Genomic DNA, 19,837 nt, shown 5'->3' with positions numbered 1-19,837 from the left:
TATCACACCACTTAATAAATTCATACGCTTCAACTTTGAGAATAGCCATATTTGTAAAACACCTATATTTATAACTTTCGTAATCAGAAAATTAGATGCATCACTGCCTATCTCTCATTATGCACAGGTAAATAAGGTCGGTAGTCTCAGGAATCGTTGTCCATTCTATCTGATAATTAGAATTTGAATAGGGAACAAGGCAAGAAACATTAGACAAAGTAGCAATGGAAAGTTTTTATTCTTACAATACAGATCATGTTTTCAGTGTTGTGGACAATTAAAACTTTATTGGAAGTATACAAAGATACTTAAGTTAAAGTATTTCCTCAGTGTCTATGCATATAACCCAATTATATTTTCTTTAGTTATATAAAAAAACTAGAATGTAGTTTTTGGTCCAATTGGTTGAACAAACAGAACTTACTTGATTTGGTTTTGAAAGAAATTGGAACAAAAAAAGTTATCACAATTAAACAATGCATCATACATCCAGACTTAAAAAGAACCACAATCCTACAGTAAAGCCTGTCTTTAACAACTACATCTGGTAGCTTCAGAGTACTTGTGAAAGTTAAAAGCATTGGCTGGTTGGCACAGGTCTCAGTTGGTCATTGAATGAAGCTGCAGGTGTTTAAAGATAATTACCCAACATGATAAATTTTTCAATGTAAAAATTATTTTTAAATCGTTCTGGATTTTGTTGTAGGATATTCACATGCCTTCTTATAACAAAAGATAAAATAGATTTTTGGTTGTAACATCAATAAATGAATTTATTCCTGTTTTGGTGCATATTATCTAACTTTACTTAGATTTTTGTGGCAATCTGAAACATAATTATGCAGTATTTTCTCAGACTTCAGAAAACAATTGAGAGACTAAAATAGGTGTTATTGCTACAGCTGAATATACTGACTTGCTAAATCTCAAAATTTCAGCAGTATCTTGTTGAGAACATGATCCCCTTACCTCACACAATATGTCTTCAATACCCCGCACTTTATGTCAGGATGGAAACTAAAGGAATTTCAATGCACTTAAGACCTGATTTACTGTATAGTTAAGTAATATTTTATCTATGCATGGTTTCATTATTTCATGCAAAATTTGAATACAACCACAGTCCAGAACGGCAGCCCGCAAAAATGTAGCGCCAAATTTGGCTTAGCAGTGTAAGTATGCACATTGAATTTGGCACTGGTGAGTACATACTCAGAAGTTAATGAAGGAAAATTTCCAAAACGGTTTAAAAACAATTACATGTAGACATAAAAGGTTACTGTTAAAATGTCATTCCTGAATGTAATTCATTCTATATAGTAATGACCAGATGTTTTGGAAGATGTTTGGAGAAAGTTTGGGCAAAAAAATTACCAAGACAAATAGTCTCTATTATAGTCAACAGCATCTATAAATGAGAAGTGCCATAAGGAAAAGAGTGGCTATTTAGACTTTACTGACAGATGTATTGTACTAGGATTTGCTTGTTCGATAATCCAGGATTCAATGTTTTGTTTTGTAGATAGTAAATATTTGTTACTATCAATGATAGCAAATTATTTTATCTGGTTATACAAAGGAGCATGGTTAACATGAGATCAATAGTTAATGAGAATTGCAAATATGTATTCAGATTATATGAACCTCACCACTAGGCTTTTCAATGTGACTGAAAAGATCACTAGCAAATCAGTATACTAACATTTCACTCCCCCACATAAGTCATCTAGCTTTAAATAAACATTCAGAGCTCAAATTTCACTATTATTAGAATAGCATTTGTCACTAACCATCCTAAAAATTATTTTCCAAGTTCTATTAAAATTTAAAAGATGAATCTGATCATAATTAGCATAATTGATTGTCACAACAGCAAGTACATCTATATTATTGTACACCAGAGTTTTATAATATTCAATCGCCTCCACTTAGCAATGTCAAAGCAGAGCAACCCTGATTGTGTATCCCCCTCTGAAGGGAATGTGTCTTTCCTTTGTTATTTTCTCAATGTAAATGAAATTTCAAACTTGATCAAAAGTATTTTCATAAAAGTTTAATTTCTTTATGTGAAGAAATGTCACTGAGAAATAGCAGACAGCGGTCAGCAATAGAAGCCATGAGACATGCCAAACCAGCACATCCTAATGGATACACTGACATGGCAATATTATCCTCCATCTCCTGGAAGTTATTTTACATTCACTGAAAGCAAAATTAACATTGTACACATTAACATTATAAATCAACTATGTTGAGATCTTAATGGCTCAGCATTACTCAGTTATTAGGATTAAAATACTTCAAAATGCCTACTCTACAGTGCATTACACAAATCTTTCCTTTTGAAGTTCTCTTCATCTTTAAATCTCCAAATCTAATGTACTTGAACTTTAAACTGTTCAACTTAACTATACTACTGAAAAGCATAAAGATTCAAAAAGTGTAGTAATTTTTCTACCATCCTAAATTTTAACAGTGGAAAACGTCACTAATAAAACTTAGTGCTACATCTTTAAGATGCAAATAAATGGGAAACTTCCTTTCTCTTCCCTCCTTTCTTGAAAGCTTTAACTCTTTGCTAATAACCTCTGGGTTCAATCAAATACCTTGTCCAACTGGCCATTATTTATGAGTGCTGAGACAATCAATGTTAACAGACCACTTGACTATGAAATGTGGAAAAATCAGAGTTGGACAGTGGAAGAGATTCAGCTTGATTCTGTCTTTACCCATATTTATTTATATGCATGTACAGGAACACAGGTATGGCCGATAGCAATTGGTATACTGACTAATCTTCCCCTTCTACAACCCAGGGTACCAAAATCAACTGTACTGTTCCTACTGCTGCTCTAGCAGGGACCAGTTACCTTAACACAAACCAGAGATCTTGATGTAAGACTCAGCTTTTCACTGGATAAAATTACTGAATTATTGACGAAGCTGTGAAATCATGTATTTTAAGCTTCAATACCTAAATTGATGTTTTTGCAAAGATACTACCTGATATAAAATTCTACTTATTTAATAGAATTTTGCAGGCAAACTCTTAATATTTACAGCATTTAATATTCATGAAAAAGGTACACAGAACAAAATGATGGCATGGTTAACAATTTACAACCATATCTAACCAATTGGTAATATTAACTCCATCATTTACTGGTATACGTAAATGCTAACATCTTTACTTGCATAATACTTTCTTGACCTTTAAAAGCTGGAGTTGGTTAATGAAACTTAGGCAATTTTTGGACTTTGCTACTGGATTTTGGAGATTAAAGTGCTATACTTGGCACAGTGAGTTATGACATCAAGGATATACTACTCTCAGATAGTGCGAACATGCTTGCAATGTAGTTTTTATATATTGCTCATAAGATTATGTTTCCCAAACTGGTTGTCAATCATTAGATAAAATACACACATCAGAACTTCAAACAGTTTGATCATTTAAAGCTATGGCAAGGAGAATGATATGGTCTAAAAAGACTGGAGTGCTAACAATCTTAATTTCAGTAGAATCTGCAGAACAAAGATTATGTACACCATTATTTTGTTTCATATTTGCTAAAATAAACTCATTTCTTCCCCCCTGCCAACTTCTTGTAATGGTATTGTTCATATTGGAAGAGACAGGTGTGCAGAATAAACGACACTATTAAACAAAAATAATCAGCATATATACAGCAACTAAAGTAACTGAGATAGAAGAGGTTTCTTGAACTAAAAGTTTTATTTTTTGGCTAACTGGCTGGTAACGAGCTGATGTTCTATTTTAAGAACATAACATTCTTGGAGAAATTTGGTCAAAGTACCCTCTTAAAGTACATTTTCTTCTAATTCAAATGCACTTAGTCTCGGCAACATTTTAGCAAGAGCTACATTTTACTCTTCTGAAATAATTTAAGTCCTCTCTGTTTAAATATGGCGTGATGGATATAGAAACGCAAGAGCTTTCAAATCTTTTTATTGCACCAGCAGTTAAATCCCTGAAGACAGGAAACAACTAGTTGAGGGAATGGAAGAGTCGGAAAATAGTTATGAAATGTAACTCCTTTTGACAAGCGGATAATATCACTTCACCTTCCATCTCAGTTAAATAAGCTGTTATAGGTACATCAATTGAAAAGAAAAGTTCTACCATTTACCTCAGCTAGAGATGATCACAAAGATTACTTTTATGTTGTTGCTAATTACATTTTGTTTCTGGGTCTCCACTGTCTTTCATTTATCTATTTGTACTGGATATAAAATACACTATGTTCACCACCTCTGTTAAATTGCATACACTTTGAATCGGGAAGAACTTACTTGTGTCTCTTTTACAAAAGATTTTATAATAGTGCAGAACACATTAGTTTTAACTTTATGTTCCAGAAACTATTTCTACAAGTATTTGAGTTCTGGTATAACCAGTACTATTCGGCTGCTACTAGAAAAGGTGAAGCACAATCCAAACCTCATCCTGAGACAATGTACAGCACTGATGTACATAACAAAGATGCCATTCAAAATGTACAATCACCAAAATTAAAAAGTCTAAAAAAAAAATCAAAATTTAACAGCAACTCCTTCAGAATGCACATTCCCAATGGATAGACAAGTGCAAACAATGGACATGTACCGCCCCAAGGATTCAATTCCTGGTATCAAACCTGTCCTGGCAACAGTCACAAAAGTACATACCTCTAGCACTGCTGTGTTCAGTCACACGCTACATCCTTATTTATTCCAATCAAGTTTCACTGTTGCTACTAACTTTTAATGACACCATGCCCTCTATGGAGAAGTTCTAGACCAGACCATCAATAATCAATGGATTTATTACACAATATAGTGTAGAAAATGTTGTAATTTGCTGAAAATATATAATAGAAATAAGGTTAGATAAGCTAGTCAAGTTTTCTGATTTTATGTAGTATTATAAAGTGCAGAGAAAGCCATTTAACCGGGAAATTACAGAATCACTTCACCTTGTTGCAATATCCAAATGCCAGCAGTAATTGCATAGCAAGATTAGCGGAGTGACCATCTTTTCAATCCATTTTAATTCACATGTTTTCAACTTGAAAGTGCAACAAAAGGACTCTCTGTCTCAGATGACTTGTTGCTTGAGTTCACAGTATTTTCTTCTGGGATGGTCACTGAAGAGAATTCACCATTTGCAGTCAGTAAGGAATTATGAGAAATCTGAGCAGGCTCTGTAAAAGGGTTGAAAGGAATAGTTTACAATGTTGGTTTAGTGCACACATTTTACCTCCACAGATACTTGCTTCCAAGTATCTTGCTTCAGATGAGAGTGTGCACACACATTAAAATCCTCCACTTTGGATTTAGTTTTGCCTTGCACATTGCCAAGAAGATGCACTTACTGTAGAGCACAAATGGGCCAAGTCAGCTTCCCTCATACTGTTTCAGTGAAGGTCCTGACTGCATGCCTAGTGGCTCACCGGTGCAATTTGAACCCAGAGCTGCACGCTTTGAAGTACATCCAACAGTCTAGCTAATAGCATCTATACGGTTAGATCATTGCTTACATTTTATGTTCATTTAGTCTCATCAAGCAACTGTCTACACTACATAAATGGTTCATTCAGCCCAACTAGTCAGTGCTGCTGTTCGACCTACACACAATCCATGTACCTGCCCTGTTTCCATATCTCTTTACTTTCAATCATTTATCAAAACTATTCATAAATGTTGAGCTGATTTCTCCGATATTCACAAACTCTGGTAGTGCATTCTACAGTCTTATTTTCTTTCTACTAAATTTCTTACATACAATCTTATACCTATGCCTCCTCATTCTAGACTTCTCAATCACTGGAAACAGTCTGCTGCTTTCTACTCTGTCCCATCCTTAAATAAATTAAACATCTGTCAAATCACCTTTTAACAAAAACAGCTCCAAATACTATACTCTAGAAACAGAGGGCAAAGTTATATATGCTCAAAAGAGTTCATATTCAACAGTATCTTTTAAATTGTGAAATGAAATTTGCTCTGTTCATGTTTATATGGATTCTATTCATGGCAATACGCTTCTATTCAGTGAAAGTAAATGCAATTTCTGTCAAGACACTGAACCATGCAATGATATAACCTAGCAGTAGGTTTGTAAAAATATAGTTCCCTACACATCTAATGCAAACCATCAAATCAGAACAATTGGCTTTTAATGTTGGAGTTGGTGATGACAAAGAGGACATTGCGAACAACTAAGAAAATAATCGAAGACATGCTATCTGGCGAAAGTCCAATATTACAACACAGAGCTCCACAGCATACATTTAACGTAGAAAAATGTTCCAATGGAGGTGTAATCAAACAAAAATGGATACCAAAACAAAGAAGGAGTGGTTAGAAGGAATGATTAAAAGTTTGGTCAAAGAGCTGTGGTTTAAAGATGGCCCTAAAAGTGGGAGGTAAAAGGAATTCCATTGCCTGGGGGTTTAGTCAACTGACACCAAGGCCACAGATGGTGGGGTGAGATGGAGGGAGGGGCAGGAAAAGTGTGGGTATGCACAAGAGGCCAAATAATGAAGAATGAAGGGAAGGTTGCAGGGGTGAATGAGAATACAGAGACAGACAGAGGGAGGGGTGAGAATACGTGGTATTTGAGCACAAGGATGATAATTAATCATTTTTCTTAATTTTTCTTAATTAGAGATACAGCACAGAAACAGGCCCTTCGGCCCGAGTCTGTGCCGACCATCAACCACCCATTTATACTAATCCTACACTAATCCCATATTCCTACCACATCCCCACCTGTCCCTCTATTCCCCTACCACCTACCTATACTAGGGGCAATTTATAATGGCCAATTTACCTATCAACCTGCAAGTCTTTTGGTGGTGGGAGGAAACTGGAATACCCGGCGAAAACCCATGCAGACACAGGGAGAACTTGCAAACTCCACACAGGCAGTACCCAGAATTGAACCCGGGTCGCTGGAGCTGTGAGGCTGCGGTGCTAACCACTGCGCCACTTAATAAAAAGAAAATCAAGGCATTGGTGGGCTGAGCGCCAATGTAGTTCAGCAAGTATAGGGTGATGGACATGTGAAATAGGAAACAAGCTGCAGAATGTTGGATGAGCTGAAGTTTTAAGGGGGTGAAGAATGAGGGGCCAGCCAGGAGACCATTGGAATAGACGAATCTGGAGTTGACTAAAGTATGGATGAAGGTTTCAGAAACTAAATAGCTGATGCAGAGGGAGGTGCTATGATGGAGGTGAAAGTTGGTGGGCTGTGTGGTTGGAAGCTCAGCTCATGGTTGAAAAGGACACAGAGACTATAAATAGTCTGCTTCAGCCTGAGACATTGCCAGGCAGGAACTGGAATCAATGGTAAAGTTATGGAGTTTGTGGCAAGAGCTGAAGAAAATGGCTTCAGTGTTCCTAATGTTTAATTGGAGAAAATAGTGGTTATTCAAAGACTGGATATTGGACAAGCAGTCTAGTAGTAAAGTTGGATGTCATCAGCATACAAGTGGAAGCTGACCTCGCATCAGCAGATGTCGTCAGTAAGTGGCAGCATATGGAGAAAGAGAAAGGTCAAGAACCCAAGTTTTAACGGTACAGTAATGGGAAAAGAAGCCATTGCTGGATATGCTCTATTTACAATCAGATAGATAAGAGTGGAACCAAACAAGAGCAATTCCACTGGGCTAGATAATGGAGAAATGATGTTGGAGGCGGATGGCATGATCAACCCTGTCAAAGGCTGCGGACAGGCTTGATAACGCACCACAGTCACAGACATTTTTGAATAAGTAATTGATGTTAGATTGCAAATATTAAAAGGACATGCTCTACTGTCAGATTATACAACTGCAGAAGACAGCACTTTGTTTACATTAGTCAAAGAAACTGAAATGGATTGCAATGGTGATATTCTACACCATTTGCAATTTCCTGGCGAATTAAACAGTTATTAGCCCATATACTGGCCACACTATTTCTCAACAATCTATTTTAAGTTTCACAATTGCTCCTTTTTTTCGCTATAGCTAATTGTCTTTTTTTTTTAAATCACGGTTGCTCAAGCTGCACAGATATACTTAGCAAAATCTACTTTTGTTACAAGACAAAAAGTCAGAAATACCCAATAATAAAATGGTAGCCATTTTTATTTTTTTTTATTTAGAGATACAGCACTGAAACAGGCCCTTCGGCCCACCGAGTCTGTGGCGACCAAGAACCACCCATTTATACTAAACCAACAGTAATCCCATATTCCCTACCACCTACCTACACTAGGGGCAGTTTACAATGGCCAATTTACCTATCACCTGCAAGTCTTTGGCGGTGGGAGGAAACCGGAGCACCCGGCAAAAACCCACGCGGTCATAGGGAGAACTTGCAAACTCCGCAAAGGCAGTACCCAGAATTGAACCTGGGTCCCTGGAGCTGAGAGGCTGCGGTGCTAACCACTGCGCTACTGTGTCGCCATGTTTGAGCACATTTCCTCCTTCTATCCTACAATGCTCTGCTTCTTATAACTGCCATGGAATTTTTCCACATTGAAAGTAAATTAATAAATCAAAACTTTCAAATGTTATATCAAAGTTTAAATAAGTAACAAATACATTTTGAGTGTTAATTGAGCAAGAAAAGCTTGCAAATTTTATTCCAAGATTATTAATTATTCAAAGAACCACATGCATGATTTCTCCATGCTTACTTTCTGCATGTTCCAGAGTGCTATCGCTGTATGGTTCAGCATCTGAATACATCCATATCTTCCTGTGTTCTTCAGCATGTGATGTCACAATAATTGTTTCCTTTTGGTGATTAGTGTTCAGTTTCCTGCTGAAGACAAAATTTCATTTCAACATAAAAAGGTGTTCAGGAATGAAATCACCGTGTGTATAAAATAGATAAATCAAGCTGCAAAGTACTAAAAGGTGGTGCACTGACAACCACAATAGCATAAAACCCAAACACACAACTACAGTAAAATAGAATGTTTTATCATTAGAATCTAGAAATAAATCATCATTGTTGATATCCTTTTCCTTTCTTGCATACATTCAAGTCAATGATGACCAGTTTTTGTGCCGGCAATGGCCAGCTGTATGTAGGTGTGCAGTCACACTGAGGAATTAAGAACTGTATCATGACTGCAAATGTTGACTATCAACACATTCTACAGCAACCATATTTATATTGGACCAATGACAATACTAACAGAAATACTGGGCTAGAAAATACTGTAGTTCAAAAGGTTTTATGATTATACAATGATTATCATAATTGCCAGTGCTCAAATATAATTTGCATCTATAACCAATAATGGAATTCCTTTCCCTTACCCATCATAATGAATGGTACCAGGATGACTAATGGATCGTTTCATCTGCAATATTGAAAAAAAAGTTACCAACTTGAAAATCATCTAAATTAGGCTTGCAATACAGCTCAATTTGTATCAAGTGCAAGTCACAAAAAGGACAATAAAATTTTACAAGAAACAACAGTAGTCAAAATGCAGAAGCATTAGTAAATATATATTTTTTGTTCTTTTATAGTACCATACCCGAACCATCTGTACAGGTGAAGGTGATACAGGAGAGACAAGAGGATCAGTGAGAGAAAACTGGAATATTTCTGGCTTAAACTTGGCATTGGCTATTTTCATACACTCTTCAAGAGTTGTAATGAAGGTATTGCAAGTGGCACTGAGCAAGGATGACGCTTCATTCATGTTCTAAGAAACAAACAAAAATGTTATTTAAATATATACATTTTACAACACGCTTTAAAGGTAGACTGCACAACAGTGGACAAAATGCAGAAGCATTAGTAAATATATATTTTTTGTTCTTTTATAGTACCATACCCGAACCATCTGTACAGGTGAAGGTGATACAGGAGAGAAAAGAGGATGCCGTTATGTATCTGTAGTTAGCCAAATACTAAACTACAGCAGAACCTAAAAGCACCATAGCTTTACGCAATTTACAGGTTCCACGCAACACTTTTTTTTGTGAGCAAGTTACAAAATATGGAGCAGCACTTTACCCAATATATACTATCTTAATAAAAACTCAATCTCTGTTCACTTGAGAGACTTCGCTGGACAACTGTCCATTAATTCACAAAGTTGTAGCAGAAATATCGATAATCACTTATTTTAAAATAATCCAATCACAAAGTAAAGACAGCTATCTGCTCTTTTGAATAATGCTCACACAAATAGTGAGGCTACAGAGTTCACTTCCAGAGACAGAAATTATTGCAAAAACTGTCAACATTCAAGATTACATCTGAAGGGTGGATGTAAGGATATGAGAACAGGTTGCGTAAATGCGAATAGAACTATTTTCTCGGTTAAAGGATGAGCACTGTGAACCTTTTGGGGTGAAAGGCCACTTTCCATACTGTAACTTCTATGACTTAGTAGTATGGCCTAGACATAGCAAAATAAAAACTTGTTCATCAAGAGAAAGTAAGATGGACTGACTACGAAGTTTAGAATTTGTATTCAGGACCTTCTAGTTAGAGTCCCAACATTCCACTGGCTATCCCCTAGAGTAGGAAATATAATTACATATCTACCAAAACTAAACTATTTACCAGCATATATTCTGACACATGATATCATACCTCGGCAGTGGATGACAAACTTGGCTGGTCTTGTTTGACAGACTCTTGTATCGTATGAACTTGCTGCATCAATAAGTCACAGTACAACCGAAGTTCTGACATCTTAGTTTTGAGAGACTCATTGGTTTCACTGATTTCTGGAGAATTCAAATAAAGTGCACAATTTACAGATATGAACCAAAGGATTAATTTGTCACATTTACACGTGCCAGTTTGTTCAGTAAGAGTAGAATGCACCAATTAAATGGACTGATGAGGAAAGTCAGTGCAAGGCCAACATCAGGTTCTCCAAATAAACTTTTATTTTGCAACTTAGTGGAATTTACAAAAAAACTGCATTTCAGTAACTTAGGGCTGAATTTTACAAGCCCCTCGACACTGGGGGGGGCTGTAAAATTCTGTGGGGAGAATCCCACCTCAACGCCCGATGTTAGGAACGGTCCGCCGCATATTACCGGTGGCAAGGGGACCTCAGTGCAGCCCCCACCCCCCCACAGCTTGGTGGCAGGGTCTTCATCTACATATTCAAATCAACCTAAATTATAAGTAAATGCATTTACTTGCTGGCAGCGGCCGTCCCACACAGATTTTACAGCCGCCGTTCGTACCTCATGAGCCTTCGGAACTCCATCCGAAGTTCCGAGGCGAGAATCTAGGGGGGAGGAATAAAATTTCCAGGGCGGGAGGGATGGAGGAGCAAGGAAAACATTTTTTATTGGTTGTGGGAAGGGGTTGAAGGGCAAAGAGTGCAAAGTTTGGGGTTGAAAGGTTGGGACTGTCAAAAATTATATTTCGGTGGGTGGGGTGGGGAGAGGGAAATAAATTTATTGTTTCATCATTGTCGGGGGGGGGGGGGTGGAAGTAGTACTTTTATGTTCAATTTAATGTTTTTATTGAAATTTACAGTTTTTAAAATTTTACATCAGCTGTCAAAGCTTGAAGCCTTTTAAAAATGGCGCCCTGCCCACTCTATATAAAATCAGCCCCGCACGTAATATCGCAGGTACTGTGCGATGGTGCCTCCATATCGGAAGGCCCCTGCTCTCACTGCACGCCACCACAGATCGCAGCCCGCTAATCAAATCCAGCACTTAGAGTGCAATTAAAACATTTTGACATACATCTACAAGGTGATAATTGTTACATTTATTTTCCTGATCAGTGGAGGCTTAGTGGACACAGTCAATAATTTGTTGACTTTGGACAACATTTTCATATAAACATCTCCAAATGGCTCCAAAATCTAGTTACATTCTCTTAAAAAAAAAGTTTAAAAACAACAATACAATGGGCACAATAAGTAGTGTAATGGTGACTGGGAAAATTCAATTATTTGCACAACAGTTTATCAGGAAAACAAAGTTAAAACAGATAGCTTATAATTTCCTTCATTTATATTGCAATTTCTGTTTGCATTTGATGTTACCTTTTTCCTTTTTAGTCCTGGTATCTGTCAGACATGCTTTTGAACTTCCTAGTGCCACCAACCATCTCTGCCTTTCAGCAGCATTGACTGATTTCACATAGAAATGCTGCTCTCCAGGAATAATCAGCTCCATTCGTGTGTTCTCTGTTGGATGTACTGGTTTTAAAGAAAAACAAACTATGAAATGCTCCAGTGGTATACCAAGTACTAAATACTTAATATAATTTTGGGGAAAGTTATAATTAAAAACTATCAGAAGTCTAATTTCCATGAAAAGGTTAGCAATATACAGAAAATTCACACAAAATGTATCTGATAAATGATCAGTTTTTGATCTTCCGAAAGTTAACCTTCAGCAAGTGTGAGTGAAACCAATGTTTAGGACATCTACCCTAAATTCTAAAATGCAGAATTTAAGGAACTCTAAATTGAAGATTTCTGACAAGTATTACACCACACAGATTATGAAAAGTATATGATAAACTTCTTTATGATCTTTTGACTTGAGAAAACAGTTTATTCCTTACCTTTAATTTCACAGACAGCCATTTTGATACTTCCTTTGCTGCCTTTGTTAACGTCATCCTGAGAATCATAATAGGAAAGTATGCCATTATCCAGTATGAACCAACGAGGCTGCCAACCTAGGAGAGAGAAAGAGCAATTGGAAGGCTTGGTTATAACCAATTTTTTGAAGCATCAAAGTTCACAGAACATGAACCAGTTAACCTTCAGTTCACTTGGAACTAATCCTGCCAATTATTTTTGGCTTCTTTGGAATAGATGGAAAAAGGCTACTTTGATCCCAATTTTGTACGGCACAACTAAAAGAAAAAAAGTAAACATTAACTGTCATTGATGTACATGTGGGCTACATCCTGGAGTAGAAGGGCATGAAGTAATGAAAGATTTGCTGGGAAGGCAGTGGCATAGTGGCAATGTCACTGAACTAGTAATCCAGAGCCACGGCAGATGGTGAAATATATCCTTTAAGGAAGGAAATCTACCTGGTCCGGCCTACATGTGACTCCAGACCCACAGCAATGTGGTTGACTCTTAAATGTCCTCTGAAATGGCCTAGCAAGCCACTCAGTTCAAGAGCAATTAGGGATGGGTAATAAACGCTGGCCTAGCCAGCAAGGCCCACATGCCACAAAAGAATTTTAAAAAAGGTAAGTGCTGCAAAGGGTTAACACAATGCCCTGGGACCTAGCTCAAAATGTGAATTAAATGTTTTCTTCTACCAGTTGTAAGGGTCTTACGTGAAATATGTTGGGCAGGCTGAACCCAGTTCCTAGGCACACAGCACTAAACACCTAAATGGAAATGCTACACATGCACATTTCAAGCCAGGGTTAGTTGGAAAATAAACTAATTTGGAACTAACTGTGCTACACGCTGACCTGGGAGTAGTGATACTAAAATCAACAGAAAAGTGTTCCATTCCCAGCACAATCATACCTCACCCTACTTAGTTCATTTTAAAAAATATATTTATGATGACAGTAAGTTCAGAGGTCATTTTGGTGCAAGCAAAGTGGTCTAGTTTGGTAAAACAACACAAGAGAAAAACTCAACTGGTGGTACCTCAAGAATACTGTTGTCAGTGGGTTAGTAGCAGCATCCTTGCCCACCATCTTGTTCAAGATTAGAATGTAATATGCAGTTGAGTTAAGGAGAAAATAATTTTACAAAATAGAAAAAAGTACGCATTAACTCATATTGTATTAACGGAAAAATGTATTGGCATCTGTATAGCAACTTTCACAACTTCAGGAGGTCCTAAAGTGCTTCACAGCCAATGAGCTACTTTTGAATTGTAACCATTCCTTTTTTTTTTAAAAAAGGGAACTTAGGCTGTCAATTTGTATACTATGAGGTCACACACACACACAGATAACTGGCCAGTTAATCTGTTCAGAGAGGTGCAGATTGAGGGATTAAATGTTGGCGTGGATACTGGTAGAAATCCACTGCTCTTCTTCCAATAGTATAATGGGATCTTCTAATCCACGTGGCTTTGGTTTTACATCTCATATTAAAGGTAGCACTGCCAATAATGCAGCATCCCTCAGTACTGCATTGGTGGCAGTGTAGACTCTCATGGCAACAAGGTTTGAGGATTATATGCAGTCTTGCTGGAGTTGCCCAACATCCCATGAACAGATTTTTGTTTTAAATGTGCACATCTCCATAATATCTGCAACTACATGATGGTATCAAGCAAAAGGAAAGTACTGTTGCCAATTTCCTTCACAAACCAATACCAATTTCCTTTGTCACCATAATAAAGCATACTACAGCAGATGCTGGAAATCTGAAATAAAAACAGAAAGTGCTGGTAAGTGATGAAAAGTCACAGACCTGAAACGTTAACTCTGCTCCTCTCTCCATAGATGCTCCCTTACCCGCTGAGTATTTCCAGCATTTTCTGTTTTTTTATCCCGTCACCATGTTGTTTGGGAATAATAACAGTACATTGAATTCAACAATTGCTTTCTTGGTGGAGCTTGTCCTCAACAAAGTTGTATTTTCTCCTGCTAAATATTGTCAGTAAATGTGCAACTCCAGGTCTGGTATGACTTTGAACTCTCTAAACTAGCCCAAAGATATTCAGACAACTTAAGGGCATTTTTGTTATGGCACCTGTGCTAAGTTGGTGGCAAAATAAAAAATTAGAGGGAGTCTTAGGCTGCATTCATCCCAAACTCAGATTCCCTTTCAAAGATAAAAGAAAGGCATGCATTTGTATAGCACCTTTCACTATCTCAAGATGTCTCGATGTGCTTTCGAGCCAATTAAGGACTTTACAATTAATGAAGTACTTTTGAAGTGTAATCACTGTTATAATGTAGGAAATGTGGCAACCAATTTGCACATAGCAAGCTCCCACAATCAGCATGTGCTTTTGGGAGCTGAAAAATGATGTAAATCTATAATAAATCCTAAAGTAGATATTGAAAACTTCAATTTAAAATTCTAAATGCATTCTATAGATTTTATGAACTATTGTATTTGGCCAGATTTTCCATCCAAGACATTGCTTATCCTTGCTTGAATAATAGTAAATTGCAGAATACAATTGCAGAATATTGCAGTTGGGCGAGTTTAATACGGGATAAATATTGGCCAGATAACTCCCCTGGCTCTTATTTAAAATTATGCTATGGGATCTTTTACATTCACCTGACAGGGCAGAAGGATCTTTGTTTTGACATCTCATACAAAAGATGACACTTCCAAAAGTGCAGCATTCCCTCAGTACTGCACGGGTGTCCCAGTCTAGATTTTTGAGTTCTAGTTTCTGGAGCGAGGTTTAAACCTACAACCTCCTGACTTAGCAGCAACCAACTGAATCACGAATGACATCTGGTGTAACCCTCCAAAGCACCAAATCCATATCCAAAAAGTGAAGCGCCAACATTCTCAAACACTGTTCAACCAGCCACTAGCTAGACTGAGGTAATATCAAAGCTAAATAGGGAAACCATTCAGCTCAGAAAAAAAAACTCGCCCAACTGCAATATTCTGCAATTGTATTCTGCAATTTACTATTATTCAAGCAAGGATAAGCAATGTCTTAGATGGAAAATCTGGCCAAATACAATAGTTCATAAAATCTATAGAATGCATTTAGATTTTAAATTGAAGTTTTCAATATCTACTTTAGGATTTATTATAGATTTACATCATTTTTCAGCTCCCAAAAGCACATTGGGTTCCTTCCCCTCAAATGCAAGGATTCAAACGAACCGAAAAAAGAATTGGCACGACCGATGCAATTAAAAAAGGACTGGAAACTCTTGGAGAAGTACGCCACCAGATTTAGTCATATAATAAAAGCAAAATACTGCGGATGCTCGAAATATGAAATAAAAACAAAGTGCTGGTCTGGCAGCATTTGTGGAGAGAGAAATAGAGTTAACGTTTCAGGTCCAGATACCACATTTGTCAGGTTATCCTGGACTGCTAGTAAAATGGTAAGAGAAACTAGTGGCTCATGGAATAAAAACAGAAATGCTGGAAATACTCAGCAGGTCAGGCAGCATTTGTGGAGAGAGAAACAGTTAACCTTTCCGGTCAATGACCTTTAATCAGAACTGGGAGAAGTTAGAAATGTAATAAGTTTTAAGCAACTGAACGGCGGGGGCAGGGGGGGGGAAAAGAACCAACTGGAAGGTCTGTGATAAGGTGGAAGACGGGACAGATTAAGTGACACAAGCGATGGGGAGCAAGGCCAAAGGACAGTGGTAATAGAACAAGTAAAAAGAAACAAAAGATGTGTCTAGAGGATGCGTGAATGGCAGAATGATAAACAGCTGCTGTCAGAAAGCAAAAGCATGAGAAAAACGAGTAAAGCCAAAACTTGCAAAGAAAAAGGAAACAAAATGGGGGCAGAGGTTATGATCTGAAATTGTTGAACTCAGTGTTAAGTCCGGAAGGCTGTACAGTGCCTAAGCCAAAAATGAATTGCTGCTCCTCAAGCTTGTGTTGAGCTTTATTGGAAGACAGCAGTAGGCTGAGGACAGAGAAATCAGCTTGAGAGCAAGGCAGAGAATTAAAAAGACAGGCAATGGGAAGCACAGGGTCCCTCCAACGCATCCCACCTCAGTTCCCCAAAACCGAACAAACCCAATTCTATCTCCTTCCCAAGATCCACAAACAGGATTGCCCTGGTAGACCCATCATTTCAGCCTGTTCCTGCCCCACAGAACGGATTTCATCCAATCTCTACTCTATTTTTCTTCCCCTTGTCTAGTGTCTTCCCACCTAAAGGCCTGCTCAGGTCGGCAAATGAGACCCGAACCGAGCCCGACGAACCCCATCCGACCCCGAGCCCGACCTGAGTCCTTCCATTTTTACCCCCGCCCGACCCGACCATCAGTTAACTCACCTTCCATCTTTCACTTTGTTCCTTACCTGCGCAACCTTAAAATAATTGTAGCAAAACTATCTTTAAAGTCCAAAAAGTAAATTAACATTAAAGTCACTTACCTGAGGTGGTGATACAGCGTGTCCGATCCGCCCGAGCCCGAATACCGGACCCGGAGGTGCGACCTGACCCGACCCCAACACGTCGTCGGGTCCTGTCGGGTTCGGGTCGGGTAGCAGGCCTTTATTCCCACCTACATCTGAAATTCTTCTAATACCCTCCATCACTTTTAAAGAGTTTCCAATTTCTTGGCCCAACCATCTCCTCTTCACCATGGATGTCCAATTTGTCCACACTTCCAAACCCACAACAGGAATGGTCTGTGGGCTCTCCACTTCTTCCTTCAATGAAGGCCCAACCAGTTCCCATCCACTACCATGCTCCTCCACTTGACTAAACTTGTTCTCAAATTGAACAACTCCTTCAATCCACTCACTTCCTCCAAATAAAACGCGTTGCTATGGGTACCCACATGGGTCCTAGCTATGCCTGCCTTTTTGTGGAATACGTGAAACACGCCATGTTCCAGTCCTACTCAGGCCCCCTCCCTCACCTCTTTTTCCAGTACATTAATGACTGTACCTGCGCCATTTCTGGCTCTCACACTGAACTGGAAAATTTCATCAACTTTGTTTCCAATTTCCGCCCTTCTCTTAACTTCACGGTCCATTTCCAACTCTTCCCTTCCTCGACTTCGCTGACTCCATTTCTGGAGATCGGCTATCAACAAATAATTCACTATATGCCCATGACTCCCACAGCTACCTCAATTACACTTCATCACACCCTGTTTTCTGTAAGGACTGCATTCCATTCTCAACTTCTCTGTCTCCATCACATCTGTTCTGAAGATGCAACCTTCCATACAGTGCTTCCGATATGCCTTCCTTTTTCCTCAACCAATAATTACCCGCCTCCTTTGTCCTCACCTTTCACCCCACTAACCTCCATATTCAATGGATCACCCTCCGCAACCTCCAGCATATTGCCACCACTAACCACATCTTCCACTCGACTCCCCTTTCAGCCTTCTGAAGAGGCCGCTCCCAGCGTGAAAACCTGGTCTGCTCCTCAATCAGCCCTAACCACACCTCCCCATCCCACAGCACCTTTCCATGCAACACCTGCACTTTCACCTCCTCGGCCTCAAACACTCCTTCCAGGTGAAACAGCAATTTAATTATACGTCTTTCAATTTAGTATACCGTATTCATATGAACATACACAAATTAGGAGTAGGCCATTCGGCCCCTCATGCCTGCTACACCATTTGATCAGATCATGGCCAATCTGATTGTAGCCTCAACTCTTCTTCCTTGTCTACCCCCATACCCTTTGACTCTCCGTCAATCAGGAATCTACCTAACTCAGCCTTAAAAATATTCAATGACTTGTCTCCACCCCTCTCTGGGGAAGAGAACTCCACAGACTAATGACCTTCTGAGAGCTCACTGCTCACAATGTGGTTTGTTCTACACTGGGGAGACCAAATGTAGATTGGGTGACTGCTTTGCACAACATCTCCATTCAGCCCTCAAACATGACCCTGAGCTTCTGGTTGCCTGTCATTTTAATTCTCCTCCTCGTTCTCAGCCGGAGTACTTGTCCTCGGCCTCTTGCAGTGTTTCAATAAAGCTCAACACAAGCTTGAGGAAGAGCAACTTATCTTTCAATTAGGCACTTTACAGCCTTCTGGACTCAACACTGAGTTCAACAATTTCAGACCGTAACACCTGCCCCCATTTTGCATCCTTTTTCTTTGCAGGTTTTGTTTTTACTCTCATTTTTCTCTTCTTTTTGCTTTCAGAGAGCAACAGTTCATCAGTCCGCTATTCACATCTCCTCTAGACACATCTTTTGTTTCTTTACTTGTTCCATTACCCCCTTTGGCCTTGTTGCACCAACGCTTGTCATTTAATCTTTCCTGTCTTCCACCCAACCACAGACCTTCCCTTTTGTTCTTTTTCCCTCCCCCCTTTCAGCTGCTTAAAATCTATTACATTTCTAACTTTTCCCAGTTCTGATGAAAGGTCACCGACCTGAAATGTTAATTCCATTTCTCTCTCCTCAGATGCAGCCAGACCTGCTGAGTTTTTCCAACATTTTCTGTTTTTATTTCAGATTTCCAGCATCCGCAGTATTTTGCTTTTGATCGTGGCTCATGGACGGAGTATCATTGCCACCACATGGAATTGTTGAGACGAATAGTATAGAGGTATTTAAGGGGGAATCCAGATGAGCACGTGAGGCAGAAAGGAATAGACTGGGTTGACAGGATGAGTTGGGTTAGGGTGGAAAGAGGCCCGTGCGCCTGGACCGGTTGGGCCGAATGGTTCTGTGTTGTAAAATTCGATTTATTATTGAACCGATCGGCACACGAAGCTGTAAATTTCTAACAACAACAAACCGGCTACATTTATACACACGGACATGTCTACTGGAAAATATCTGAACTCTCAGCTAAGGAGAAACATTAAACGAGAAGGAGCCACTAAAGAGCGGCAGCTGCCCAACCCCAGGACAGCAGGCGAACCCCGGCCCGGTGCGGCCCAGCTCCGCTCACCCGTCAAGTAATTAGTCCACTTGTACAGGATTCCTTCCATTTTCACATCTTCCGATTCCGCGTCACTTCTGCATCAGATCGTCCCGAGCATCCCACATTCAGGCCGCGCCCGCTGCAAACACCGAGTGGCCCAGCCCGGCCCACACACTCGCTCTCATTGCTGCGTTGGCCTCGGCGCGCCTATAGCCCCGACCTCAGACACAAATCCCTCGCTCGGTACCATCCCGACAGACAAACAACCACCCACCCTCTCCGGACCCGGCAGCTCTGACCTCCCACCTCCGCACCGGAAGCATCTGTC

General features: G+C 39.0%; 1 protein-coding gene across 4 annotated transcripts; it reads right to left on the bottom strand.

Annotated features, from left to right (window-relative positions):
• Positions 1-219: 219 nt before the first annotated feature.
• plekha3 (pleckstrin homology domain containing, family A (phosphoinositide binding specific) member 3) lies at positions 220-19,837 on the bottom strand. Of its 4 annotated transcripts, XR_010975381.1 has the most exons (9): positions 19,537-19,837; positions 12,568-12,684; positions 12,041-12,196; positions 10,615-10,751; positions 9,545-9,715; positions 9,321-9,364; positions 8,690-8,817; positions 4,977-5,204; positions 220-4,861 (listed from the first exon to the last, which is right to left on the bottom strand). XR_010975381.1 is itself a non-coding variant. In XM_068035517.1 (8 exons), the coding sequence occupies exons 1-8, from the start codon at positions 19,574-19,576 to the stop codon at positions 5,065-5,067; spliced, it is 933 nt and encodes a 310-aa protein (XP_067891618.1). In that variant the 5' UTR covers positions 19,577-19,837; the 3' UTR covers positions 220-5,064. The 4 variants fall into 4 exon arrangements, 3 of the variants coding, with proteins under 3 accessions (XP_067891618.1, XP_067891619.1, XP_067891620.1); XM_068035517.1 differs by having other exon boundaries at positions 220-5,204; XM_068035518.1 differs by having other exon boundaries at positions 220-5,204; positions 8,690-8,814.

This window comes from Heterodontus francisci, chromosome 7, assembly GCF_036365525.1.
Source record: "Heterodontus francisci isolate sHetFra1 chromosome 7, sHetFra1.hap1, whole genome shotgun sequence".
Taxonomy (NCBI): domain Eukaryota; kingdom Metazoa; phylum Chordata; class Chondrichthyes; order Heterodontiformes; family Heterodontidae; genus Heterodontus; species Heterodontus francisci.
This window is presented reverse-complemented; position numbering and strand designations above follow the sequence as displayed.

Coding starts and splice junctions, on each gene's coding strand:
- plekha3 (XM_068035517.1), bottom strand. CDS start 19,576: ATGGAAGGAATCCTGTACAAGTGGACTAATTACTTGACGG. Junction 9,716..10,614: donor GTTTGTCATCCACTGCCGAG/GTATGATATCAT, acceptor TTTGTTTCTTAG/AACATGAATGAAGCGTCATC. Junction 9,365..9,544: donor CACCTGTACAGATGGTTCGG/GTATGGTACTAT, acceptor TCAATATTGCAG/ATGAAACGATCCATTAGTCA.